Source organism: Mustela lutreola, chromosome 8 (assembly GCF_030435805.1).
Source record: "Mustela lutreola isolate mMusLut2 chromosome 8, mMusLut2.pri, whole genome shotgun sequence".
NCBI lineage: Eukaryota > Metazoa > Chordata > Mammalia > Carnivora > Mustelidae > Mustela > Mustela lutreola.
Genome location: NC_081297.1, coordinates 74775715 through 74794103, shown reverse-complemented (window position 1 = coordinate 74794103; position 18389 = coordinate 74775715). Strand labels below are relative to the sequence as shown.

The 18389-nt window shown below is 35.5% G+C and overlaps 1 protein-coding gene across 8 annotated transcripts in view; it reads right to left on the bottom strand.

The window, feature by feature from the left end:
- Positions 1 to 18389, bottom strand: part of KIF21A (kinesin family member 21A) — a 151199-nt gene that overhangs the window by 10502 nt on the left and 122308 nt on the right. For 4 of the 8 annotated variants that reach the window (XM_059185649.1, XM_059185650.1, XM_059185651.1 and 1 more), the window contains 7 exons: positions 16646 to 16860; positions 14196 to 14303; positions 12693 to 12821; positions 10552 to 10590; positions 9870 to 9884; positions 5679 to 5815; positions 3145 to 3325 (listed from right to left, as the gene is read on the bottom strand). In XM_059185649.1, the coding sequence (XP_059041632.1) occupies positions 3145 to 3325; positions 5679 to 5815; positions 9870 to 9884; positions 10552 to 10590; positions 12693 to 12821; positions 14196 to 14303; positions 16646 to 16860 (824 nt within the window). The remainder of the gene's footprint in view (positions 1 to 3144; positions 3326 to 5678; positions 5816 to 9869; positions 9885 to 10551; positions 10591 to 12692; positions 12822 to 14195; positions 14304 to 16645; positions 16861 to 18389) is intronic. The other 4 variants (XM_059185652.1, XM_059185657.1, XM_059185655.1 and 1 more) reach the window with 2 other exon arrangements.

The following is an 18389-nucleotide window of genomic DNA, read 5'->3' as shown; positions in this document are numbered from 1 at the left end:
TTCTAAGTGATAAATACATTCTTAAAATTTGAAACATTTTCTCAGTTAACATCCAAAATATCAAGTTATAATTAATTATTTTAAATTTGACTTCAGTGAGTCAGCTGGACTGGCAGATTTTTAAGATACAGTGTTCCTTTTTCTATAAAATTTCCATTAAGAGACTTGTATTCAGTACAGTAAATAATGAGTAGTTCTCAAAATACAAACTAGGACTTATGTTAATAATCCTTACTCTATGAATTATAAAACATAATCTTTCCTATGTTCCCTTTGCTTACTTAGAACAAGAGTTCACCTGTTTTAATTATGTAAAACAGTTTATCCATCTTATAGCAAGAAGAATCATTATTTGCTCTATATTTAAAAGACATATATGATAACACAGAAGACCAACTCATCCTCCAATTGTCCAACCTAACCCACAGTTATGAAACTGGTGTTCACACAAAAGCAGTAGGTCCTAAAACAAACAAACAAAAACTCTCAATTATTCAATACCTGCTAATTAAAGGCTACACGTACTTCTTAACTGTCTACTATGGTGATATTAGCCATTTTTCCAAGGACTGGTATTCATTTGAAACAAGAAATATAAATCATTTAACTACATCAAGGAATAAATACTATGAATATGTAATACCTTAGTACTTAGGAGGGAGGAAATATGAAATGTACACTTAGTCACAGACCAAATATAATTCATTCTTTCCTACTTAATACCAGGCTCTCTTTTTTATTTAAATTCAATTAGCCAACATATGTTACATTATTAGTTTTAGATGTAGAGGTCAATAATTCATCAGTTGCATTCAACACCCAGTGTTCATCACATCACATGCCCTCCTTAATGCCCGTCACCCAATTATCCCATCTCTCCCCCCACCCCCTGCCTCCAGCAACCCTCAGTTTATTTCCTACAGTTAAGAGTCTCTCATGGTTTGTCTCCCTATTACTTCGCATTCAGTTGGCCCTCCCTTCCTCTATGATCCTCTGCACTGTTTCTTATATCTTATATTCCACATGAGTGAAACCATATAACTGTCTTTCTTTGACTGACCTATTTTGCTCAGCATAATACTATCTAGTTCCACCCATTTCGATGTAAATGGTAAGTATTCAACCTTTCTGATGGCTGAGCAATATTGCATCGTATACATGGACCACATCTTCTTTATCCATTCATGTGTCAATGGACATCTCAATTCTTTCCATAGCTTGGCTACTGTGGACATTGCTGCTATAAACACTGGAGTGTATGTGCCCCTTCAGATCATTACATTTGTATCATTAGGGTAAATACCCAGTAGTACAATTGCTGGGTCATAGGATAGTTCTATTTTTAACTTCTTGAGGAACCTCCATACTGTCTTCCAGAGTGGCTGCACTAGCTTGCATTCCCACCGACAGTAAAGGAGGGTTCCCCTTTTTTTGCATCCTCACCAACATTCGTTGTTTCCTGATTTGTTAATTATAGCCTTTCTGACTGGTGTGAGGTAGTATCTTATTGTGGTTTTGACTAGTATTTCCCTAATGCCAAGTGATGTTGATCAATTTTTCCTGTGTTTGTTGGCCATTTGTATATCTTCTTTACAGAAATGTTTGTTCATGTCTTCTGGCCATTTCTTCACTGGATTATTGGTTTTTGGGGTGTTGAGTTTGGTAAGTTCTTTACAGATCTTAGATACTAGCCTTTATCTGGTATGTCATTTGCAAATATCTTCTTTCATTCTGTAGGCTGACTTTTTTTTGTTGACTATTTCCTTTGCTGTGCAGAAGCTTTTTATCTTGTCGAAGTCCCAATAGTTCATTTTTGCTTTTGATTCCCTTGTCTTTAGAGATGAGTCTTGCAAAAATTTGTTGTGGCCAAGTTCAAAGATCTCAAATTCTACATACTATTTTCCCCTAGTACTAGAGTTTTCCAGTTCTGTGTGATCCATAAACTTGTTTTTAGCCTGTTGTCCCTGCTGGTCTTCTGGGGGAGGGGCCTGCTGCATTGCTTCTCAGGTGTCTTTGCCTGGGCAGACTTGCACCACCCTGGCCAGGGGTCTGGGCTCAGTGTAATCTGCTTCAGGCTGCTCTATGTGCCTTTTGTTCTCTGACAGCTTTCTGTACCAGTTTAGCAGATGAAAATAAAAATGGCAGGACCCTGATCTCCAGTCCCCGAAGCTAGGGGAAAAAGGAGGATCACTCAGTTTCTGCCACTTGCAGGGCCCCTTCTAGAAGAGTGGTCACTCGATTGTGCTGTGGTTCACAGTTTATGGCAAACTCAGTGGAAAGCCTGCTCCTGGGCTTCCCCACTGTTGCTAGCTTCTCTGCCGCAGTGCATGGAAATTCTGCCAACTCAGGCACCCTCACTCTTTCTGACCCCAGGGATCCTGAGACCACACTGTCCCACATAGGATTCTTTTTTTTTTTTTTTTTTTTAAAGATTTTATTTATTTATTTGACAGACAGAAATCACAAGTAGACAGAGAGGCAGGCAGAGAGAGAGGAGGAAGCAGGCTCCCTGCCGAGCAGAGAGCCCGATGCGGGACTCGATCCCAGGACCCCGAGATCATGACCTGAGCCGAAGGCAGCGGCTTAACCCACTGAGCCACCCAGGCGCCCCCCACATAGGCTTCTGCCCAACTTCACCACCTGAGCATCTTTTGGGCTAGGACATCACTCAGGGAAGCAGACTTCTAAATATTCTGACTTTGTGTGCCCTGTAGCTGGTTTATGGAGGCTCACTGTGGTTTATCTTCTGATATTTCCCCTCAGATTCACTTCTCCACCCTCCTACCTTGCAAAAAGTGGTTGCTTTTCTATTTGTAGAATTGCTGCAATTCTTTTCTTAGATCTCAGGTTGAATTCACAGGTGTTCAGAATGATTTGATAGATACCTAGCTAAATTCAAGGGACCAGATAGATCAAGGTCTCCTACTCTTCCCCCATCTTTCCTCTTCCTTACATTTCTACCAGGCTCTTATATTTTCTCAATAGTTTCTCCCCCTTATATTATCTACATTCTTACTTTAACATCCTCCTTTTGGAAGCAGACAGGTATAAACAAATAAAAGTACATTCACAGTCCTAACTTTTCATATATGTTGTACATATGAACTATTTGTCCCTTATGCTATTTGTCTTTAAATTACTTACGTCAGCGTTCGAATGCACTTTGCCGAATCTCTGATATCCCACACCTTAATATAAGATGTGGACACAGTGAAGACCAAACTTGTATAATTACAGTATTTTACAGACACAACGTTGTTGGGATGACCCCCCAATGACATTATCTCCTGCCCAGTCACCAGATTCCATACTTTACAAGTACGATCTACAACAAACAAGAAAAGAAAAATACTGTCAATATGAACTACATTAGGTTCTCTTAACAATAAAAATTATGTAAACAGTTTTTCTCCTATGAAAATGAAATGAAATAAGAAAAAAGTAATTATTCCACTAACCTGGAACAGACATCCTACCTCCACCCTTGACCCTCTGCTTCAGGTTCAAGGGCAAAGTACATATAAATGATTGAATGAAAGCCAGGGCTGGTATATGTATAATGTGGTATTTTTAAAAAATGATATAAAATTTTATAATAGCTGTATCACAAGAATCTTGCCTCAAATTGCCTCTAGATTTAAAATGGCATTCCCAAATCAGCCTCTTCGAAATATTCTGCTTTGATTACTCCTATCTCCTCAAAGCACTCCACACTTACCCTTTTCTTTTCCAGTGTCACTGATTGATGGAGTTTATTTTTGAGCACAAAACATAATTATAGGGGCGCCTGGGTGGCTCAGTGGGTTAAAGCCTCTGCCTTCGGCTCAGGTCATGATCCCAGGGTCCTGGGATCGAGCCCCACATCGGGTTCTCTGCTTAGCAGGGAGCCTGCTTCCTTCTCTCTCCGCCTGCCTCTCTGCCTACTTGTGATCTCTGTCCGTCAAATAAATAAATAAAATATTAAAAAAATAATAATAATTATAAACTAATTATTTGGGTTTTTTTTGACATGTCAAATACATAACTATCCTGGAGATAAATGTAATTTGAATTTAAAAAGTACATTTTCACAGTGTAGATTCTTTAATTGGATATTGGATGGCTTGTCATTCACAATTCATATATTCTAGCTAGACTGTTATATTCCATTATATACAATGAGCAATAAATGCTCCTTGATTAAACCAAGTCCTTTAATGTCCCTCAATGCTAAAAAACTTTCACTAGCTCCCCAAATTTCTGTACATGCTATCTTTCTACCTTTCTAGCTCTACTGCCCTTCACTTATCCTAAAAATACAGTTGACCCTTGAACAACATGGGTTTGGATGGGTCTACTTATATGCAAATTTTTTGATATAGTACAGTCGTACAGTACTAAAAATGTACTTTTCTTCCTTATGATTTTCTTAGTAATATTTTTTCTCCAGCTTACTTTATTATAAGAACACAGTATGTAATACTTATAACATATATGATATGTGTTAATGGACTATATTATTGGTAAGGCTATTAATAGTTCACTTTGTCAGGAAAGCTATTTCTAGTTCAGCTTTGGGGAAGTCAAAAATTATATGCAGATTTTCTTTTTTTAAGATTTTATTTATTTGACAGAGTACAAGCAAGGGGAGTGACAGGGAAAGGGAGAAGCAGGCTCCTGCTGAACAGAGAGTCAGATATGGGGCTTGATCCCACAACCCTGGGATCATGACCTGAGCTGAAGGCAGAGGCTTAACCAACTAAGCTACTCAGGCGCCCCTATATACAGATTTTCGACTATGCAGGGGTCCACACTCCTAACCCCCATGCTGTTGAAGGTCAACAGCATTCTACTTTTCAATCCAATTGGATTTAGTTTCCAAACATACCCCACTTTAAGCTCTATGTCTCTGCTTATGTTGTTCCATTATCTTGGTTGTCAGTCAATACCTGTCACTATCCAAACCATCCTATAAGATTCATCCTAAATATCTCCATGGGAAAGCCCTGCTTATTTCTCACAGGCTGGCATAACAGCTCATTTTTCTGAAACCCCAAAACTCTTAGTCCTTAATTCTTCAAGTATTTACAGTTGATCTCTAGTTGCCTGCAATTATACCAAAAGGGTTAAGACCACAGGTTTGGAGATGAGTAGACATGGGTTTCCAATCATGGTTCTTCCACTTACTACTAAGTTTACCTGGGAAAATTATTTCATTTCTCGAATCCTCAGTTTCTTTATCTGTAAAATTAAGATGTGACATGCATTTCCCTAGGGTTACCGTAAGAATTAAATGAGATGTAATCTGGATAGTGTTTAGCATAGTCTCTGACATATAGTTAAGTGCTCAAGAAATGGTGGTTGCTATATCTGATTCTCTTTACCCACGGTGTACATTGTAATGACCTTTGTCAATTTTTATATGACCTGGATTTCTAAGTTTAGCACCCTGCATGCATTAAGTACTCAGTTACTGAAGGGAGATGTATCCTCCCAACATTTTATTCATATAACATCAACAGAGGTCTTACTTTCTTCCCAACTATGTCATGATTTTATATAATTCAGGAGGTGAACCAGATTATCTATCAGGTTCTTATGGGTCTTAAGCAGTTTGACTGTTTTTTTTAAAGCCTGTTAAAAATGTAATCATCTTTTTAAAAATCTGCTAACTATCCACATGAAGCAGTTACTGGCACCTTTTGATCCAGTGAAGAGAAGATCATCAGTAGAATCCACACAGAGCACAGCTTTTGTGTGCCCTTCAGCGATGTGAAGACACTGCAGTGGATTAGTTCTGATTCCTTTTGAAGCAGGAAATGGGTTGATTATGCCCCTGAGATGTGGGAAAGAACAAGACTTACTTCAGTAACTCTATCATGGGACTGACTGCATTTCCCCCCTGACTTTAAAAAGTCTTTCTAAGTAATTAATAGAATTCAGACTGCTCCCTTCTCTCTTTTTAAAGGAAAAGGACACAGAGACAAAACGTGAAAGCATAATAGTAGTCATGGAGTCCATCAACTAATCAGGCATCAGCCAACAGGTGCGTTCTACAAAGAGCAAAGCCCACAGTCCATGAGACTTTCTCACTAACAAGTCCTTCTCCCGAAAGTTTAATGTAGCAATACTGGGAGCTAGTTGATTATAGTGAATTCTGACAAATAAGAAAGGATAAATGATGGACAACTGGAAAGTGTGACACTTTGTCATGCTGGAATGTGACTCTAAGTCAAAAAGAACATTCTGGAAAAAATACAACACATATCACCTAAAATACTGAAAAAAACAAATTTCAAATGAATTTGAAAAGAGATAGGAATGATAGCGTACACAGAAATTCTAAAGCAAGAGTAGCCCCAAACTATCAAGAAATTAAAGACAAAACTCTAACAGTCTCAAAGAAGATTAAAAAAAAAAAAGAAACTTTATAAGTACAGTGAGGCTCCTTAGAGAGCTTTCTCATAAGTTTAATATTTTTAACTTTAAATTTAATTTAATTTTTAATATTAAAATATTTTTAATATTTCTGCTTTATGCCATTAGACTACATACTATGGAAATACATAGGAATTTAAGACAGGATCTGAATTGAAATAGCTGTGTCCAGAAGATTAAGACCATGTATCATTGCTCACAGCAGGAAGAAAAGTTATGTTGAATTATGTCATGTTATATACAAGATAGACGGCAATAATATCAAAACAAATAACAGGGATTTTTAAAAAACCACATTTCTATATTCTTTGGTGGGGGGCAAATCAGAGAGGAGAGGGATAATCTTAAACAGGTTCCATGCCCAGTGCGGAGCCCAATGTGGGGTTCAGTCTCTCAACCCTGAGATCATGACCTGAGCCCAAATCAAGAGTTGGATGTTTAACCAACTGAGCCACCAGGGGCCCTTCTATCTTCTTAATGAAAAAGAACTATCTTCAATATGTAATGGGCAGAAATGATTAAGAAGAAATGTAAGCCCAAGATAAGTTAGAACTGACAATAGAGAGTTATCCAATGAATTTAAGTATTTTTGTTTTTAAGTCATTATATCACAGATTTTAAAAGGATATACCATTGTGGACATAAAAATCATTGTTGGGTCACTAACACTGATAAAGGGGACAAAACATGGAGACACAAATTTCTAAAAAGCAGAGGGAAATAGGGGATTTCAGAAATTATAGATGGGTAAAACTTCTTGCGGAGTCTCATAAAGGAAAGTATTAAACAAATCATTATAAACACTTAAAAATAAATGTTCAGAGATAACACTAATGTCACAGAGGAAGTTCTTTGTAGGCTTAATAGCAAATTAAGGGGATGTCATATTCACATTACATGTTAACTCCAAAAATATCCATACAATAAGTTTTCCAAATGATATCCTTGTGGATATGGTAGCTAAGTACAGAACTGTTATAGCAAGGAAGTTCCATCAGTGGTGGAAGAGGCACACCTAAGCAGTCAATGTTCCCATCAATCTGGAAGGACGTTTTCAATATATAGTGAATGTTTCCCTAGCACTAAAGACAGAGATGGCAAATTTACTACACTGATATGTTAAAGAGCTAGATACTGTATTGCATTGTCCAAGAAAACAACAAACAAAATTTATTTACTTTAAGTACCTACTTAACACTAAAATAATCACTGGATATAATTTAAAGATAAAATTTAAAATGTAGAATATAGAACAGAATGCTCCAAGTAAGAAAACACTTAATAGTAGCTTAGATTTAGGAGTGCATGGGTGACTCAGTTGGCTAAGCATCTACCTTTGGCTCAGGTCATGATCCCAGGGTCTTGGGATCGAGCCCCATGTGGGGCTCTGTGCTCAACCCAGAGACTGCTTGCCTCTTCTTCTATTTGTGTGCTCTCTCTCTCAAATAGACAAATAAAATCTTTTTTTTGTTAAGATTTTATTTATTTATTTGACATACAGAGATCACAAGGCTTTAACCCACTGAGCCATCCAAGGCTTTAACCCACTGAGCCACCCAGGTACCCCTAAACAAATAAAATCTTAAAAAAAAAAAAAAAGTAGTAGCCTAGATTTAAAAAGCTAAAGAGGTCGTTATGCTAAGTGAAATAAGATAGAGAAAGAAAAGTGCCATATAACTCCTTTATATGTGCAATCTAAAAAAATAGGTATTTAAAAAAAGCTCACAGGGCACCTGGGTGGCTTAGTAGGGCACCTCTGCCTTCGGTTCAAGGTTCAGGTGATCTCAGGGTCCTGGGATGGAGCCCCACATCAGGCTCTCTGCTCAGCAGGGAGCCTGTTTCCCTTCCTCTCTCTCTGCCTGCCTCTCTGCCTACTTGTGATCTCTGTCAAATAAATGAATAAAATCTTTTTTTAAAAAAAGCTCACAGACACAGAGAAGAGACTGGCAATTGCCGGGGGGGTGCGGTGTGAGGGGTGGCAGGGTAGGGGATAGGAGAAATGACTGAAATGTTTTCTGTGTTTATTTTAGTTTAAATAAATCAAAATAAATACATAAATAGCTAAAGAGATTTTTTAATTGAATACAAGATCAATGAATCAACAATTTATGGTTCCTCTACCAACACTTTCAATAACTTGTTCAATAGAAGTAACTATATCAGGAGAAAGAATGTAATAGAACTACTATATTCTGCCAAGACCACATCTGGAAGGAGGTTGAGTTCTAGATGCTAGACTTTTAGGAACACTGAAAAACCGGAGACTTTCCAAAGCAGAGGAAGCAGAATGAAGGATCTACAGACTACATCATATAAGGAGCAGATGATGAAAGTAGACCTACTGAACTGATAAGAAAATATTCATTGGAGAGAGCATACAAGAGCAGGTTAAGGGCTGAATATTAAAAGTCATATACACACAAAAAGATGTATGTGGATTAATTCAATTAATTAATCCCAGAAGATTAATTCTGGCAGAGCCTAGGAGGACTGATGAATAAAAATGTAAATTTAACCTCAGGACTGAAAAAACAAACAAACTTTATTTTTAGGGTCTAGTTATAATGATTTCAAAATGTGGAAGCTGTTCATCATCACTAGAAGTGACATCAGAAATTATTATCGGTGGATATATAATTATAAAGTCCAAAGCAGTATTTGCAGATATGTGTCAATGGAGATTCTTGAACTTAATGCTCAGTAATTGTTTGTAATCTAAGAAGTTAACCAAATTAAAACCGAAATGGAAGCCAAACCTCCCCAAAAGTCTGAATCTCCATTTTGAAATCCTGTTGATGTGAGGTCACATAGAATTAGAAGCCATAGAATTAGAACTATATAGCTTCATATGTTCAAGAGGGTGATCTAACACACAGTCAACTGCTACCATTACCTCTCAAACAGAAAATATGCATATATATTCCAACAAGCTGATCATAAAGAAAAAAACTCAGGTTAACAGTCTAAGACATAACAGTCTGTGACGTTAAAGGTTGTAATATTACTAAGTGAATATTTGCCTCCAGTGACTTGTGTAAGGCATTGCCACTGGGAGATACCTCTTTTTCATTTTTATGTATTTTAATATCCTTGATTATTCAGACTTCTAAAGAAAAATAATCTCAACATTAAATATAGCATTTTACTAAGATACTGAAAAATACTCTCCAGTATTCACAACATTATGACTAATATTTTATAGAGATTACCTTATACCAAAGATAATTTTTAAAATACAGAAATTGAAAACATATATGCATGGTATTTCTTTCAATATTAAAATTAATCTGTTCACATTCTAAAATACAGAAATCAACTTAAAAATTGTTTAAGGTCCAATATTGCAAAATTGTACAACAAACTGGTCTAAAGGAAAAAAAATGTTTATTTTTTTCCATGCAAATCAGTAAAATCTTGTAATATTATAAATGAGATTAATTTCCTCTGCCTACCTTCTGGAGGATCTACTGATGATCGGCAAAATGGCCATAAACAGGGGAAACAAGTGCAAAAAGAGAGGAGACAAAATGATAAGTGGAAAGAGGAAATGATAGAGAGAAATTAAGGGTCCAAAAAAAACACCCAGAACATGAAAAAATTCAACATTGTTATTCTTAAAACAGCATCTATCAGTAGAAAATATTTATTGTTTTAGAAAAACTCCTTTACTTTCTATTTCTTCTTATATTTTAGATATCAGAATATCTTTTCCCCCCAGCCTATCTTTTTTTCAGGTTTTCACAAAACCTTCCCTAAACTTTTTACTTATAATCAGTAAACCAACCAAAAAAATACCTTATTTACCTCCCACACTTTGAAGGATTAAAAACATTTAATCACTGAGGAACAATGAAATCAATATTCATAGAACTTAATTTCTTTCAGATAAAAGGTTCATAGACAGAAAACAAACATCACAACCTTCTGTGCTATTATACAAAAAAAAAAAGTTTGCCACTGCTTTGTCTAAAAGGTATGACAAAAACATATTAAAATTAATATGTTTAAAAATATTAGTGTGTTTATATGATTTACGACAAGTTATGCATACAAAAGTGAGATATGCTGATAGTTTCTAGGAAGACATCTTAGAATATCAATGAAATGCCAGAATGTAGGAAAGCTAGAAAGTACCTGTGTACCTCCGACAGAGAGGAATCACTTTCATCAGACCTACAGTGAAAGAGTTAGAATTATGAGGAGAAAGAACACAGAGGTCAATAGGTAAAGACACTGAGATTGAACTGAAAACCAACAGTGTGAATAAAAGAAATATAGCAAACATTTCCTTTATAGCGAATGCCCTGCTTTTCTATTTGCACTGGATATCTGCAAATTCAATGTACAGCTACATTTGGTAAAATATATTATTCTTATGTATCTACTAAGACTTTGAGGACAAAAACTTGCTCTTAGTGATCTACAGAAAACCTATTAATCTTCACTTCTAAAATTTAGGCCCTGAAGAGGAACAATATCGAGTAAGTAAAAACATCACTTCAAGTTTCTTCCTATTTAATTTGATTAGTACTAGAAAATTTTCCTCATTTAAACAGCTATTAATGAATTTTATCCATCTTGATAATTACTTTGGATTTAGATTTTAATGTGGAAGTTGTACAAATACATTTTATATGTTTACATGCAAAGCAAATTACCCAAAAAGCAATAACCTTTGACTTTAACTTATCTCAAAAACATGGGAGTTCTCCTGACAAGGGAATCCCTCAGTAACACAGGACTTTAGTAGGATTTTAAAAATAGGTGAGCCACTCCTGTCAGTCCTACCCTGAAACTTCCAAGACTGGCAATAAGTCTGATTATCATGAAAATCTATCCAGTTTGTACAATAGGCTTGGCAAGGAGGACAGTGAATGCTGACAAGGACTATAACCAGAAACAATATGTGGGATCTGCTTCTACTGAAATATGCTACTTTCAAAAAAGAGTTTGAAAGAAAATGATTCAAAAGGTAGGTGAGTCTTTGAATGTGTAGTCTGTTATTCTGAGTTTTAGCTTATAGAGATGATGACAGAGTCAAATTGGTAGCTTATAAAATATGTCTGTAGAAAGTATAAAACTATGACTAGATTGTTAAAATTATCAAAAGACTGATGGAAAACGTTATGCCTGTGAATGTTGAATGTAAGGCAGACAAAATTTAGTCATTCTTATCACTAGTGAAAATAGACTTCCCAAAGACATTCCTAATGTTCTTCTACTGTTTTCTCAATTAAATGGGAGCTGTGACTTAACAATGATAAAGAGGTTTTTGCAATAACACATGATATTCATCTATCTAGGTTATTTTAAAGAACATGTCATCTACTGATTAAACTATATTAAAATCTAATCAAGAACTTCATCTACAAGTTAAGCAGATAAAAAATTCTTTCAAAATGTGTGCTTCTCTAAATCTACAGAGCCATCTAGCATGATCTAAACATGCCAGGCAGATTTTAAACAACATCTTATAAATCTCAGAAGCTGTTGATGTACACAGGGAGATTAAAGCATAGAAAACAAATAATAGGGGTGGGAAACTGAATATGAAATACATACATCCACAATGTTACCATTAAAAATCAAAGCAGAATTAATAAATATCTTACGGCGGGATTGTTAGTACTGAATTCTTGCAAGAGAGATTCTGGCTTAACGTGGAAACGTTTTTTCACTTCAAATTTAAGGCAAATTGTATTTCTCACACACCTCTAACTTCTCTTCCTCCACAACCCACTTTCAGTCCTAACCCCCTCCACCTATAAAGGAACTGTCTTTTATTCTTTTATTTTATTACTAAAGTTTTGTGATGGATTTGTGTCAAACAAGCAAATGGTAACAACATATGACAATGGTCTTTGTAAGCTGTTATATGCATGGAATATAAAATTATTTACCTCTTTTCAACTCAAGCTATCTGGATTAGAGGCTTTTGTGGGTTCAGAGAAGCTGAAGAATCCCAAGAAATGTAAATTTCAAGTGGCCTCAAAGATATTTCGATTCTAATTTACTTAGAAAAGAAAAGGCAAGACAAGTGCTGAAAGTATAGCTATGCAAATCTACAACAGGGAATAATGTTCAGCAGGAAAATAATTTTCTCTCATCTTTTCTCTGTGCTTCGTTTCCCATTAGAGAAACGTATCAAATATGGCAAGAGTTCACAAGTCATACCTCCTCTCCCACACAGAGATGGCTAAATGTTCTCTACAGACTGTACTGAAAGGTTCAGAATACTGTAATAAACAGAGGGGCTCTTTTCCATAAAGACTTACTTATCCTGCTGAACGGATGTGTTTCCCTGAGAAACAGTAAGACGGTTAAAAACATTCAGTTCATTACGGGGCCGGCTTGGTGGGGAAGAAGGAGGTGAAAGACTAGCCTCTGAAGTTCCAGAATCTGAGCTACAAGAAAAAAAGAACATTAAAATAGGTGGCTTTAATTGGTTATTATTTGTTAGGAATGTTATAAGAAATACGCTTTAAAAAAAAAGCTTCACATTAAAGAATTCCTTCCATCCTTTCTCTTCCTTTTTTTGTAAGATAAAATACAACACTGAACCACTAAAAACAAACAAAAAACCTTTTTCACTGGATTGTGTTACATTGTCCACAAGATGGCACTAAAGAAAACGTTCAGTCTGCTGAAATCTAAAGTCATTACAAAAAGAGCAAGCCAAATTTATTTTAGAGTTAAAACCAAGCTACTCACTTGACAGATGGGGAAAGAGAGCCAGAGTGTTTAAGAGCAATTTGCTTTTTCAATGATTCACATACTTTTATTTTTATACTAGTTATTTGCTCCAAACCCCACCTCCCTTGAAACATTCAATCCAGTAGAAACAGGGAATTACATCTTTAAATTCAGGAAACAAGGATGATTAGAAAGATAATTTCCATAACATTCATGTCAGCCAAACCAGGGGTCCAAGTAGACTGTGTTGGCATAGGGGAGAGATGGTATAAGATTGTCCACGTGGGTACAGAAAATATATGAAAACTCCTTTTTATGTTTATTTTTATGTTAAAAAAAAATTCGCTTTACTAATATTTAAATGTAGACTGGCACTGATAATCTCCCTCGAGACCATTTCAGGGTTCTACGAGTCACACGCAGCACCACAGGTGACCTGAGGGAGCAATGGGTGTGGCAAAGGGTAGAGAGGTGACAAGGGACTCACACCCCTCCATTCAACTTTCCACAGGTTGTCATATTGCAATTGACAAATGCCCAGTTAAGTAGATCATCAGATTATATTATGTGCTGTCAAGTAAATAACCCTCACAAAACACACAAAGTTTTTTTTTATAGATTTCAGCAAAAAACAATTTAAAAATAAAAGAACAGCAAGAGAATGGTACAACTAACACACCCTATGACTAACACTAGTTTTGTCAGCTACTTTAAAGAGGTAAAAATCAGTGGCAGTTTGATCAGTTAAGAGCAATTTCAAATTTTTCTACAAGACTATCTGAAATACAGATTCACTAACCTTCATCTCAACTGTGTATGAACTTTTACAATGATATGAACAAATAATTGAAAAATAAATAAGGATACATGATTTGGGGCAAGCGTTCAAATATTTTTACAGGTGTCGTCTGTGACCAAAAGGCATTTAGCCAAGCCCACAGCTGACTTGATTGTCTTATTAGTCAAATCAGTTATAACCATAGAACCAGCCTACACTTGGAAAACTGTAGGACTATAGTCCTTTAGCATTTAAGTGCAATAGACATTTTACGCAATCTAGTTGATAGAAAGTATGCGTAACTTACTGTTTTTGTTCCTTGGACTTTGATTTTTCTGTTTTTTCATATGCTTTTCTTCTGGTTATAGGGGACGGCTCTGGTAGTTTTTTTTCTGATAGAGATGACTGTCTGGAACTAAAAGAGAAAAAGACTATCAAATTTTAAAGATATACATACAACTTTGTCAGATATTCAACCCAAAAATTTTAATAGATTAATAACTCGAACTTGAGAAACTATTACTTGGGAACAAGAAACAAAACTAGGAAAGGAATATATTACATTTGTAATTAGTTGACAGAAGCCTGACACCTATACGTTTAATTTGTAAACTGGCAATCTTATTAAATATATGCAAACCCATTATCTTTGAATACAAATATCAAACCTAGACTGCCAAATAGCTCAAATCAATTGTTTATTTGAAACACAGATATTTACGTTGCTTAGAATTATTTCAGATGGAAAAAAGTTGTCTTTATAGTCTTACAAAAACAAAAATATTAGAATATTAGGATATGAAAAACAATGGGATTTAATAAATTAATATAAAGACAGTCAAAAACAGACACACAAATAACACCATAATTTTACCTAACTAGTATTTAGATATTAGTAACTATATAAATTTTAATAATAAAAACATTCTTAACTTTAAATGCTGAATAGTGGCTATGTAATTAACAATTTACAACTCTTATTTTTGTGTATGATGGTAATGAATTTTGACTAAAAAATGAATTTTTGCTATTGTAGGCTAGTTATATTAATAACAAAACATACTAAGGAATTATAAAGCAATATTACCAGAATCAGAATGGGCTTACATGATTCCCATTTGAAAGGAAAGCTAAATATTTAAACTTCATGTACCTGACTTTTCTAATCAAAAGAAATCACACTTCAAAAACCCTTCATCAAGCTAAATCATAGAGGCCACCTGAGTAAATTATTTTACATCATGCAGTAAGTCATGCAGTAATGACTTACTAAGAGTTACCACACCAACCATTTCCAACTCTTAAATTTTTACAGGATGACACAAGCATCTGAATTTATGAAAACCTGAAAACAGATCATGTGAAATGACAGAGTCCAAAACATATATTCTCCAACCTGTCAATAAGGATACACTTTAAAAATGGAAAAAAGGGAGGAGGGTAAAAAGAAGGTATTACCTGAATGTGGTTTCCAGGCCACAGATTTAGTCTTGAAGTCCCAAAAGTCTCAAATTAAATCTGTTCCTAAAATCTATTCTATTTATAACACTACCTTCACCAAAAGCATTTCTTCAACAGTCATCTTATCAAAAAAGCCCTGAAGCCATAAGCTATACTGGTTAGCATTCTATATCAGCAAATCCCATAGTTAATTTAGTTAATTACATAGGCTACATTAAGCACATGCAAGAAAGTTGCCATCATTAAAACTAAATTGGATGGAAAGGTAGCAGATGGGCTTACTGAATGGAAGACGACAGAAATATCTTCACAAAATGAAAGAAGTTTTTAAAAAGTTTTTTAAAAAGAAGGGAGTTATGGGAAACAGATACTCAAAGGGGAAAGTTTGTTATATTTTATTATTTGCTGAGTCCTGTAATATGTGCCATTTTTTGGTCAATATTCCTCAACGCAGTAATGTAATCATTCCATAAATCATCTGCTAGATCATATGTGAGGGTTACTGGGGAAAAAGTCATTAAAAATCTTTACCAGTGAATGACTGATCTAATTTTAATATAATTATCAAAAAACACAAACACACATAGTGTACACACACTATGGGTAGAGAGCTCTTTGTGCTCAAGACAGCAGTGAAAATTCTAAATAAGTTTTGTTTTGAAGAGAATGTCTTTTGTTCATATTATCATAAATGGGAGAGAGAATATTCTCTCCTGCAAATCTTTAATAATACCAATAAAAACATCTTGTGTATACCTTTATCCCAGACATGCAATGCAATGTGCTTCAAGGCAAAAAATTAGGAAAGCTTAAAATGATTGTTTGTAATTGATATTTCTTTTTCTTTATAGGGTTAGCAAAGGTTTGCTATCCTGACCAGACACTTAAAACGAGAAAATACATTAATTTAGATACATTAATTTAGAGCAAATCTGAGACTTTAAAGCTTCTGTTTTATATAATGGTTTTATAGACATAAATACCTGACTCAATGTTCCTAAATAAATTTTGTCTGTAATTCATAACTCAGCCTTGACCCTTAAGAATGACCTTCAATCTTAGAAACAAGCAATGCAACTGAACAGAGAATATTTCATCTTAAATGATTTCAAATGTCAAAAAAATTAGGGGAGATAAACCTAACAGAAAATCTTTTGAAAATCAGAGATCTTATTTACATAATTTTTAAAAATAGAAATAAGAAATTAGCAACATGCATATAAAAAATTTAAAAAGAAAGAAAACAAAAAAGAAAAGCCAAAACAAAGGAAGTTAGTGTAGCTGGGCCAGACTTACATGCTGCCTATCTTAGAAGGGAAGCCAGATGGGGGAGGGAGCTCTTTTTCCCTAGCAGAAGTACCACTTGTCTCTGTATTCATTCCAATCTCTTGCCCTTCTGCAACAGGTGTAAGAGGGCCAGGCAAGGAGGCATCTCCTGTACTAGTGTCTGAAGCTAGTTCACTGCTATCTGCATACAGCAATTCCATTTGAGTGGTGGTTCTCCTTCGGGCCTAATCAGAGAATGGAAGGAAAAGCAATCAGGAGCAAACTTTTGCAGAAATGATTAGGGAATAGAGATTTAATATTAGTTTGAAATAGGTAAAAACACTGAGCATGTCATTTCCTAGCAAGTGTATCAAACACAGCATGTAAGATAGTAAAACAAGCCAGAGCTATAGCCAGATAAGACCTTGAGAGGCCATAATAATAGCCAACATTTCTATTGTACTTACTGTATGCCAGGCATTGATCAAATGCCTTATTATATTAGTATGTACTACCATTATCCCAATGAGGAAACTAAGGCACAGAGAAGCTAAATAATTGACCCAAAGTCACACAGCTATTAAGGGGCAAAGCCAGATTCAAAAATAAGCAACTTGCCACCAATATATCTGCTATCCCTGCCATTCATGGCCAGGTCTCCCAACACAGAATTTTTTAAATAAGAGAAAGAAGAAAGAAATTAAACCAAAAGTTAACTGCAGGGAAGCTCAACTAAATTCTAAATTCCTCCATTTAAATGCTTTTTTTAATATCACTTTTAGTTTTAAATTTTTGATACCGCTTTTTAAATCTGCTTCTCAGATTTGCAACCTTGTCCTCCTGATGCCTTAGCTGTGTTTTTAACCTGCTTGCTAAGTAATTCAACATCAGCCTGCACCAGCTCTTGCATCATGGTGAGGCAGGGGAAGGTTATTTTTCTAGAATCTAAACTCACTCTACACATTCCTTTTCCTGTTGGTGAAAACTAACTGACTATCCTGTTGTTGCTCAATTGTTATTATCACTAAGGCATCAAAGGATAAGCAAGGCGTTTATCAGATTATAAGCCTCTAAAGAGCAAACACCCTGTTCTATTCAACTTTATATCCCTGCACTGAGCACAGTGCTGGTACATACCTATTTAACACACACAGTCAACTTTATACTTTTTCAGTGATGAAAAATAGATGATACGAGATCATTTAAGGTATCATTGAGGTTCAAAAGGAGTAGTAGCACCTCGGAAAACTTCTGGGAAAAAGGAAAGCCTTCCAACCAGTTTTTTACTTGGTCAGTTCTCCTCACTGCCAATAGCCCAAGGCAGAGACGAATACGTTCTTAGGAATCCCTAACCACAGTGGTTCCTTCAGCAGATGACCTTAGGGCCCAACTTCTCACCTCTCCAGCATCTCAGCAGGGCATGAATAACTAGGCTTTCAGGGAGCCTGAAAGACATTCAGGACCTTAAGAGATTCTCTCATCTACTTAAGATGGAATCCAAACCATACTAGGATGTTTTCTCCGAGTTTGGGTAACTTCTGCTTAGTCACTTAGAAAAATAAAATACAAACCACATGTTGCCAAGGATCGTACATAAAGTCTGGAGACTTTTTTTTTTTAATTGGCTTGACCAGTGTTTTAATTTTTTTTAAAAGATTTTTATTTATTTATTTGACAGACAGAGATCACAAGTAGGCAGAGAGGCAGAGAGAGAGAGAGAGAGAGAGAGAGAGGAGGAAGCAGGCTCCCTGCTGAGCAGAGAGCCCAATGAGGG